The sequence below is a fragment of the Dasypus novemcinctus genome, chromosome 13 (genome assembly GCF_030445035.2).
Source record: "Dasypus novemcinctus isolate mDasNov1 chromosome 13, mDasNov1.1.hap2, whole genome shotgun sequence".
Taxonomy (NCBI): Eukaryota; Metazoa; Chordata; class Mammalia; order Cingulata; family Dasypodidae; genus Dasypus; species Dasypus novemcinctus.
Genome location: NC_080685.1, coordinates 17,812,854 through 17,824,057, shown reverse-complemented (window position 1 = coordinate 17,824,057; position 11,204 = coordinate 17,812,854). Strand labels below are relative to the sequence as shown.

The following is an 11,204-nucleotide window of genomic DNA, read 5'->3' as shown; positions in this document are numbered from 1 at the left end:
AAACAATGGCAGCTATTATAATTATTTAAGGTAGTCCACCCCTGGCACTCTTTTTATTTCTTTTCACACTTGTCTGTCTCTACATATTAGACTCCGAGCTCCATGAAGATATGAACGGGTGGATGGTCTTGATCACCGTTGGATCCTTGGCTCCTAGCACAGTGCCTGGCACACATGAAAAGGAAGAAAGGAGGAAGGGGAGAAGATACCCACTAGACTCATAAGGTCCTGATACTCTGAAAAACTGCAATTGCTGGGCACATTTTGGAAGGCGCCCGAGTCTTCACAGAGGCAAGCACAACAAACAGCCTCATGAAACCTCCTGCTACTTTGTTACAGGGAAGTTAAGGACATGGTTCAAAACACCTCAGGTGAAGCCCACATGAGAAATTCCTTTTAGGGTAAATTCTAGAAAAAAACTTCACTTCCTCTGAATTCTTGATATGAGTTCTATTCTCAGGAGGTTGAGAACTATGTGCCTTACTATGTTTCCCTTCCCACTCTGGCCTATGTTCTATACCTTCTTTTGATCTTATGCTTCGTTCAAATGTATATTTTACCTCTTTTTTATTACTTTGCAAGTTCCTACTGTTTTATTGTATGTATATTCTTGTAAGCAACATGAAAGGCAACCTTGGGTAAATTACTTAACTTGAACCTCAGTTTAAACATTTGGAAAATGGGGATCCCACCACCTATCTATCAAGAATATAATGCTAGGTTTAAATGAGACAATGGAAGGCTCAGAGAATAGTGTCTGGCATATAGCAGGAATGAAGAGATGCTAGTTACTCTTCACTTTAAGCCAGTGTGGGGTTCTCTAAGAAGCAAGCTAAACAATACTGAACACAGATCAAGATCCTAAATGACTTGAAACAAATTCACATATAGCCCAATTATTGGCAGAGTAAATCATAAAAATCTATATTCACCTGACAACACCATTACTTATGTGGACTTCTTTTAAACATTTATTAAAAAAGCAAATGTATGTTCATCTCAAATATAACAGTTAAAAATGGTAAAGCAATACAAACAACTTGTGTACTAGCAGCATCCAATTGTTAGAATTTCCCCGTCCCATTCCCCAATCTATTTCTGGCAAGCAAAGTCATTTCTGAGCTTGCTGCTATCTACCTATGTCATCATAGTGCAGATAAAACCAAATTTTATAAAATTAACAATTTAAGGTTAAATAAGCTTAAATAAGGGTGTTAAATACAAGACACTTCATCAAAGCTTCTGTACAAAGATAAACAAATTTGGCATTGTACAAATGATTCTGTTGGCTCACAGCATATGGTTGCTAGTAATGAAGCAGATTTAATCTTTTATTTATTAGCAGAGCATTAACTATACAAAAGTGAACTAAGAGTTGAACTGATTACTCAGTGAGCCATTTACAAGGCGTAAGTATCTTTTTTAAAAAAAAAAAAAAATCAGAACACTGTTAATATTCAGGCACCAGGCACCATTTGTTCCTGCAAATAAATATATCTCTAAAGTAACTGCATTCAAACTAGTGTTGAACATATCAGTGCTTTTATTTTCCTCCCAACTCAGCCTTTTTAACTATTTACTATGCCTCATTCTTATTGCTATGATAATGTAGCTGTGGAAATAAAACTACTGTACAGACAAAAAAATAGAGCACCTTTACCATTAAAGTATATGTCTGATTATTTGCTCTCAGGTTTATTTTACAATACTAAAGCCCAAACTATGGTAAATTGCTTTAACATCTCTACCAGGTCACCTGATACATAGGAAATAAAACCCAACTGCCTTTCCTCTTGAGGTAAGCCCGAGCCAGAGCACCATTTTAGTAAAATCTAAAAGAAAAAGGTCTGAACCGACACCAGGGTTTTACATTCGTCTTCACACCAGGAGTTACATTCATCTTCACATCACTGCTGCTCTCTGCTACCACAAGATGGTTACCAAGAAAAAAAATCGAGGCTCCCCTATCTTGCTGGGATGAATGGTGCTGGGCAGAGCAGAATAGCAAAAACATCTATTGCTGAAAGCACAGTTAAAAACCACATGTTTGCGACTTCACAGGGACAACAGGCATTCCCATAGCAGTCCCTTGATGGGGAATGGACTGGTTAAGATTTTTTGTCTATGGTATTGAAAAACCATTCTGTGAATTTTCGCAATTGAGCTGTCGCTGTTTGGGACTCCTCCTGCAGCCTCATGTTGTCTTGTCTCAAATGCTGAACTTCAGCCTGGAGAACAGCTTTGTCCTGTTTTTCCTGGAAACAGAAACAAATTGAGCCATGTATGTAATAGATATATTCACTCCTCCTAAGCTTGCATTTCTTCCAAGCTGGGGGCCAAGAGTCCCTTATTCTTATACTTTACATATTTATTTATTTTTTTAGGGACTTAATTAATTCAGTGAGGTGATTCGCCTACTACCAAATTTTGTCAATAAGAAAGGGATGGGGGTGAGCAAATCAACATATTCTCTCCTTCCACTCCATTGGCTGTTACATATGAAAGTTATTAATCACACAGTTTATAGTATTTTCCATCCAAAAAGAGTAAAACTACAATAAGTGGTTAAGAGTAACACCCTTTAGGCTTCCAGATGCCTGAGATGGTGGCATAAGATGTCCCAGGGTGATGCTTCTCCAGAGACTCTTAGAACAACTAGCAAAAACTAGCTGAGCCATCTTCCTCGAAACTCCAGAAAACCGTTAAAGGTTTGCAGTGACTGGGCAATAAAGACAGATGCAGCTTTAAAAATGGTACGCATTGAAGGCACCCTTGCTGGTTCCTCCACCAGTCTGCATTCCTTTTGTGAGCCCCTGGTCCTGTTGCAGTGGGAGCAGAGTAACCTCCAGGTATACAGTGGGAAGCCTGTATGTCTGCACATCTAGGAGTGGAAGCCTGAAAGACTCTGGCTTGCCCTCTGAGAACTTACCCTGCAGGCAAAAGCAGCTTGCCACAGCTAAAACAGTGTAAGAATCAATGAAGTGAAAGTGGCCTGGGGCAAAGGATTATCTGTTTAAGAAACACAGAGAGCACCCAAGATGGGTGAGGGGGGTCTATTTCATATGAAGTAGAGGAGACACCAGAGTTCCTGTAAATAGGGTAATTTCTAAGGCCACAAGCAAGCACAAGATAGGCTCAGAAAAGATGGAGAAGACCCTGCGGTTTGCTTTCACCTCAGGCTGATCTTCTTGATAGGAGGGCTAAACTCTGAAGGAGACCACTGCCAAGGCAGAGTCAATTTGTAAAGACAGTGGAAGGTGTTTTTTGTGTTGGTTTGAGATTTTTGGTAGCTCCTCACGCTCAAAAGAATCTCTGACATATCATTAGCTGGATACAAACCTGAGGAACAGAGAGAGCTGGACTAAAGCCCAGACTAAACACTTTAATACATAGAAGACCAGACTTTGTGTATACTAGATAAAGATTAAAAAAAAAAAAAGATCCTCAACATGCTTAAGGAGAGGGAAAATGGAGAAAGAAGTAAAGGATATCAGGAAAAGAAGACATAAACAGTATGAGAAATTCAATACAGTGATAGAAAATTTAAAAAGGAACCAAACAAAAATAATGAAGTAAAAGACCACAAAAAATGAAATGAAAAATTCCCTACAGGGTTTCAACAGCAGTTTAGAAGAGGCAAAGAAAGAATCAGTGAACTCAAAGACAAGACAATCAAAATGGTTCAGGATGAGACTGCGTGACCATGGCAAACCATCAAATGTACCAATAGAAGCATTATAGGAATCGCAGAAATAGCAGAAAGAGAGAAAAGGGCAAAAAGAATATTCAAAGAAATGGCAGAAAATGCTCTAAATTTAACAAAAAACATGAAGATACACATTCAAGAAACCCAACAAACTCCAAACAGGATAAACTTGAAGAGAATCATACCCAAACACAAAGTAGTTAAAGTGTCAAAAGCCAAGGACAAGGAAAGATTTCTGGAAAGCTGCAAAAGAAAAGCAACATATGGAGACAAGGGAGTTCCAATAAGATTAAGTTCTGATTTCTCATCAGAAATCATGAAGGCAAGAAGGCTTTAAAATACATAAAGCATCAAAAGAAAACACTTTCCAACAAAGATTTTTTATAGTCTGTCTATCAAAAATGAGGGAGAGATTAAAATATTCCCAAATAACAATAGCTAAGGGAGTTTGTCACCACTAACCTGTCTTACAAGAAATGCTAAAGGGAGTTCTTCTGATTGAAAGGAAAGGAAAGGAAAGGACACTAGACCTAAAGAAAGAAAGATCTCTGGTAAAGGTAACCAGATGGGTAATTGCCAATACTACTGCATTGTATTTTCTGGTACGTATCTTCACTTTTTACTTCCTACTGGTTCTAAAATGCAAAAAAGTTATGATAAATCTATGGTTTCAACATACATGGTAAAAGGATATAATTTGTAACAAGTAGAACAAAAAGGTTGGATGGAGGGGTATAAGGACATTATATGTATATGCTATTGCAGTTAAGTTTGTATCAAATCAAACATAATTGTTCAATTTAGGATGTTAAATTTAAGCCTCACAGTAACCACAAAGCAAAGATCCAAAAATATATACAGAAGGAAATGAGACAGAACTCAAAAAGGTATTTTACAAAAAAATCATATAAATAAGAAAGTAAGGAGTAATGGAAGAATTGAGGGGCAAAGAAGGCATAAGACTTACAAAGACCAAATACAAAATAGCAGAAGCAAGTCCTTCATTATCAGTTGCTTTAAATGTAAATGGATTAAACTCTCTTGTCAAAAGGCAGAGATTGGCAGAAAGAATAAAACAAACAAACAAACAAAAAACATGGCCCAACTATATGCTGCTTACAAGAGACTCAATTTAAAATCAAAGACTCAAGTAGATGAAAATGAAAGGATGGAAAAAAGTATAATATGAAAAACTGTAATCCAAAGAAAGCTGGGGTAGCTATATTAATATTAGAAAAAGAAAACACTTTTAAGTAAAAAACTGTTATGAGGAACACAGAAGGTTACTGATATTACTATATACTGACAGAGGGGTCAATTCAAAAAGAAGACTTAATGATTATAAATATATTTACACCTAAAAGAGCCCCCAAATCTACGAAGGAAATATTGACAGATTTGAAGGGAGAAATGGACAGCTCTACCTCAATAGTAGGAGACTTCAATACATCACTTTCGATAATGGATAGAACACCTAGACAGAAGATGAATAAGGAAACAGAAGACTGAATGATATTATACAGCAACTATGTGTAACAGATACATTTAGAGCACTTCACCCAAGAGGAGAATATACAACCTTCTCAAGTGATGCACATGCACGTGCACACACATACTCTGCTCTCCTTCAGTAATTATGTATGAACAGTCCTACTCCTAAAGCCAGCACCCCTCCTTGTATGCTACATCTCATCTCCTTTTGCCTGTTTAAGGTATTGTCCTCTCTCTTCATCTTTATTATTTCCTTCCCAAGTGAATCATTTCCACCAGCATTCATACAAGTTATAAAATGTCTTTAGAAACAAACAAAATAACAAAAACAAAACTCTGGCCTTGACACCCTGCCTCTTCCCTTCAGCAACTGCACTCCAAATTCATTTCCATGATAGCAAACTAACTCAAAAAAGTTGTCTATACATTCTCTCTAATTCTCCTTCTCCTATTCCTTCCTGAGTCCACGCTGGGCTTTCACCCCTCTCCCCACTGCTCTGCTGACACTGTACTTTTTAATGTCACCATCACCAGGTTCCTAATTCATCAGGCAATTCCTTTAGCAGCATTTGACATAGCTGCTCTTTTGCCTTCTTTTTAATTAATTTGGCGTCAGACATATCATGCTCTTCTGGTTTCTCCTAACTCAACTGACCACTCCTTCAAAGTTCCCTCTGGCATTCTTCTAGCAAAGCACTTTTTGTTTTGTTTTGCTTTGCTTTATTTATTGAAGGAAGTAACAATAAAACAGCATACAAAATAAGCTTAATGCATTTTAATAAATAATATTCAAATCTATTCTAACTTGGAGGCTTTTATTGTCAAATATAAAGACTGAAATGAGTTTATGAAGTCTTACACTCTATATACAGGTCCATGTAGGAAATGTGGATGCCAATATTAAAATAAATGAAGTAGAGAGTTTTAAGTGAATTAAGTATAACACCAGGATTATAATGGAATATAAATTAATGTTACCATGTTTATTATTAAACTTTAAATAATTTTTATTTAGGTTTTTCCCTAAGCATTTATTTAAACTGAATTACTCAGTCACATTTGGGATAATAAAGTAACTCAAATGTCACTTTTTCAAGGGAGTTATCCCCGATTCCCAGACTGGGTCAAATTACAAATTTTTAAAAATTCTAATAGGTGTGCAGTGGTCTCTTATTGTGTGTTATTATTTTTTTAACAAGCCAATTTTATTAATATATATTAATAAAACATAAATCCATCCAAAGTGTACAACCAATGGTTGTGTACAATTCAGTGTAATCACATATTTGTGCATTCATCATTTCATTCTTAGAGCACTTCCATTATTCCAATAATAATAATAAACAAAAAACAAGCAAAACTTATCACCTCTCAATCTCTCTATAGCATAACACTTTTGATACCATTGTATGAACAAATTTTCATCTGTCACCCCCCCACATCTACTTTAAGGCAGTTGGAGGCAGGGGGCCTGATTTTTTGATGTAATTCCAGAGGCTAGCACAGAGTTCATGAAGCAACAAGAGCACAGCAAGGGTTTGTGGAATAAATTACTTAATTTCTTTGGAGACTGATGGGCAGAGTAGAAGTTATGAGGGTCTTAAAGCTGGTGGTAGCTTGGGAAGACACCCATTATTTCAGCACATAAATAGCTGGTACAACTGATAACCCAATGAACTGAAAACGCTAGCCTGCTGTGTTTCTAAGTCACATTAAAGACTGCCCGTACAGAGGAGACTGTCCTCATTTACACTCGTATCTGAAGTGATCCTTTGTCCTCTAAAATGAAATGTATAAGTCATGGGCCAGAAAACGGAATTGTATCGATTATAATACTTAAGTGGGGTTGATTTTATTAAAATAATTGTTATGACTTTGGACTTTGAATAGATTGCTTTACCTTTCGTAGGTCAGTCTGTAGTTGTCGAAGAATTAATTCCAGCTGATTGACTTTACCAGTCAGTGTTGATGGAGAACGTTCCCTAGCAAATAACAGTATAATTAAAAAGACTCAATGGAGTTGAAGCCAAGATATTTCATTCAGTTTTTAAAGTTTTCACTCAAAAGTATATCATGGGCATATAGCCCAGAAAGGAAATAAATAATATTATGTATAATAATATTGCTACTTTGGTGGAAAATCCCTCCCAGGTCTCCAATGATTTAAAGAAGAATTCACAATCTCCACAGATATGTGGGTTGGTGAGAAAAGAAAAGATAGATTATTTAAATGAGTTTAGTCAACCAGTACAAGGTAGACCCCCAATAAAGCTCTGGGAACCAAATATGTGGATTTGCTTTCCCCAGTCTGCCTCTCTCTGTCATGAAAATACCATGAAGCTTATTACCAAGGTGAACATGCCAGTCAATTGTAGCTCGAGTTCATATAAAGGTTGGAATTAGGAATGGATGACACAAAGAATGCATCTTTCATGAGGGATAATGTGACATGAATTTAGGGGAAAGAGATGATTCATTCTGAATACACTTCAATAGGGAACATGAGCCAGGGTCAAGGACTTGGGGTCATGGAGGAAAACATGCCCTTGGCTAGATCAGCATGCTTGTGGGTAGAGCAGATGGTGACTTGGCAGGTGGAAGGCTGAGATCAGCAAGGTGTACCTGCCTGGTGTTATCACAGTAATTAGGTGGCAGACGCTGATTTCCAAGGACTCCAGCCCTCCCTCTTCGTCAGGGAAGATCTACCTTTCCAGGCCAGGCACTTTTAGCACCTCCTCAACCTTGGGCACAGGGTACATGTCTTGGCAAGCAGGCCTGCTCATGGAGTGGGGCAGTTAAGCTGCCAAGCACCATTCAACCCAGCAGGGCAGGAAGGTGAGTCAGTCCCCTCAGCATCTTCTCTAGATTCTTAAGAACTGGGGAAAGCACAGGTAGAAAATGGTCTCCAGGGCTGGCCAGGGGTCAGCTGAATCCCTATTAATTCCTGGAGTTTGGGAAAGGGGAGGAGGCTCCCCAGAGGTTCACATACCCAGCTGTGTCCATGAAATCCTTCCCATTGCCTGGATCTATACATATTGGTAGCTCCTGGGCCCCTTCCAAGTCCTGCACATGTTGCATATCTGTCAAGGTACAGAAGGATGCCACTCTTTGATCTAGGAAGGGGAGAAAAACACACATAAAGAAGGCTTAGTAATAGTCACAAGGCAATGTTTCTCAGTGGAAATGAATTTAGTAGGTAAATAAAATCTTTTTCCCCCTCCAAATCAAGTTATTGCCCTGTTTCAAATAAAATAAAGAAACACAAAATCAAGCAAGCTGCTGACAAAATCAGAAAGCATTAAAATTGGCTGTCCTTTTCGGGCTGTATGGCATCCACACATCACAGCCATGCGGACAATTAGCAGACACTGGATTTGCTAGAGCCAATTTGCTTTCTTCCTTCCACATCCCAAGAAATGTTTAAGCTGCCAGTTGTGCATGAAATAACAGAATTGGACAGTGACTTGACCAATTGTTAGTAACCAGGAAATGGACCTCTCCTCAAGCTCTCCCCAAACCCAGAAAACATTCTTGAGAAAGAATAGCCAGGACACATCTTCCCCTCTGCGTTCCCAACCCTCAGAGCTTGAATAAACCATGCAGACGTGCAGACATGGGAAATAAAAGAAAAGTTTACAAAATATCAAGAGCCAATGATCAGCTCCAGACAATCACCTAGATAGGACGGATGGTGACAGAGCAGCCCAAGTTCTTCATCTGAGTCAAGACCTGAAATAAGATTTAGAATTTTCCTATGAACAGTAATATCTCGCTGTACTTGAGAACCTCTGGAGCCCTCAGAAGGCTCCAATATTGATGTCATGTAAATATAGCGTGCACGGGTGTGTCTTCTAAACCAAGGGAAGTCCTCGAGAGACAAACTTACGTAAAGCCAAACAATGTAGTTGGATCATACATTTCATGTGTAACTGTCCTGGCTGGATACACGACTTTTGTGTATGACAAAACATACGTAGTATGCCACACATACAAATTCAGCCATAAGCCTATGCCACAATTTTGGGGTTTATTTAAATGGCTAATTCTAAGATAGCTTACTCCAACAATGTAATGATAGAAGGGGTAAGAAAGATCGGCTAAGTTATCTCACTAGAAACCCTTAAAGATCTGAGGCGCACAGTACTTGTAGTGGTAATAAGAATGAGTCCACTGTCTTATCTTAGCACAAGGCCATTTCTATTCTTGGCACCAGTAACTTCACAGTCAAGGTTTCAAAAGCTAAGTAGGAAAGGGTATCTAATATTCTTCAGAATATTCTGAGGACCAAACACAAGAACATTAACCCAGAAATGCTAATGGCATGACCCCCCCCCAAAAAAAAAGTCAGAAGAATTAGGAATATATGTCATCAGCCACTTTGCCCTATTCACTAGTGCTTCTCTCCTTGGTTTCTGAGCACATATACATGCATTTTCAGTTGGAATTGGAGGGTTACAGCAGGTGTATTAGTGCTGCTGTAGTGTTTTTGTATGATTTGATTAATGGCTGAGAAAATGCATTTGGGTGCGTGTCAGCGGTGCTCCTTAATGTATCCCATTCCGCATCCCACTGGCTGCTAGATGCGTCTCCTAATGAGGCTCCCTGCTTGCCTGGTTTATGGAGGGTCATGTACCTTTAGTTAATTAAAAAGGATGGCAATATTGAAGGCTGCCAGTAGCATAGGGAGAAAACCTGGGGCTGTAAAGTCGTGAGCATGGTGCAGGAAACACATTCGATGCTCCAATAGAGGCCTGGGGAGCGACTGAAAGTTCTCTGAGAACACACGGAGCTATCAATCACACAGGAAGTTCTCAAGCCACTTATCCCTCTTTCCTACACCAGGATTTCCAAACATCTGTAATAGAGAAGCAGATGCCCTTTCCCACATCTCAAATCTTCTAAGCAATGATAAACATTCCTGAGAGACAATCATGTTACCGATTTGGTACTGGATAGTACTGTTTTTGTATATGGTAAAATACTTTGAAACTTAATTAACAGCATAATTTTGTCATTGCCCAAATTCTATACATAATATGATGTGAGTAACAGATGGGGACATGAACAATGGGCCTCGCTCTTTGGGGTGAGCAGCTCTAAGGTCTGGGCTGTGGTTGTATCCAATATGATCCCCATTCTGAAAGGCCCCAAATAGCAGAACACATCACACTTTTTAATTAATGGGAGATACATTTTTATTCCACAGTGAATTTAATGACTGATGGAAAAAAATGCCAAAGGAAAATGGATAACAAGTTTATTTTTCTCTCCTTTGAAGGGAGTTCCACTGATATCCTCATTTCATGTCACCCAGTGAGCATTCAGTTACCTTTCTTAATATATTTGCATATGATGGCCAAGTTCTAAACTTCTGTCTGAAAAATGCCTTACCTTGATTCATCATGTTTTTACTTTGATAAAATATCCACATATTTGACAGAAATAGAAATTGCTACTACCAGTCAGTCAGATATTCCTTGGGGAGAAAAAAGGCCCTACTGGTCAGGAGGCAAGATGCCAAAACTAGAGTTTTGCCAGCAATGTAATTTCACAAAAAAGATTTTACTTGGGCTCTAAAAAGCTGGGAGGTTGAAATGCAAACAGAAGGCTAGTTGATTAAGCACAGACATTAAACTACTTCATAAAATAGCTAATCTTAGTGAGTTTCCAGGAGAAGCTTTAGTGCCCTCCCCGCTCTCCCTCCCCCATAGCTTCTTTTTATGATGATAAATACTCAGGAACCAAGTAATTCTTTACATTGAACCAAATAGCACATGTAAAAACATAACAGAAGAGAAGTGTGTAGGAGTATGAACTTCATGTAGTCAATTCAGCAAAAACACGATCATTCTAATTTTACATTAATAGCCTTTTCCGTCTCATTTTTTGTGTTGGCAAGCAAACCTGGCTAATGAGGGATAGTGGCTATAGATTATATATTAAAAAATTCATGCCCTTAAATAACCTTTAGAAACCTTATTTCAGTGTCAGTTTCTGATTCAGATCA

The 11,204-nt window shown here is 38.3% G+C and overlaps 1 protein-coding gene across 7 annotated transcripts in view; it reads right to left on the bottom strand.

Annotated features, from left to right (window-relative positions):
- Positions 1-948: 948 nt before the first annotated feature.
- Positions 949-11,204, bottom strand: part of SIPA1L2 (signal induced proliferation associated 1 like 2) — a 245,073-nt gene continuing 234,817 nt past the window's right edge. For 4 of the 7 annotated variants that reach the window (XM_071207373.1, XM_023591318.3, XM_004467074.5 and 1 more), the window contains 4 exons: positions 8,873-8,926; positions 8,187-8,310; positions 7,098-7,179; positions 949-2,255 (listed from right to left, as the gene is read on the bottom strand). In XM_071207373.1, coding sequence (XP_071063474.1) covers positions 2,109-2,255; positions 7,098-7,179; positions 8,187-8,310; positions 8,873-8,926 — 407 coding nt within the window. In that variant the 3' untranslated portion in view covers positions 949-2,108. The remainder of the gene's footprint in view (positions 2,256-7,097; positions 7,180-8,186; positions 8,311-8,872; positions 8,927-11,204) is intronic. The other 3 variants (XM_058309532.2, XM_058309533.2, XM_058309530.1) reach the window with 1 other exon arrangement.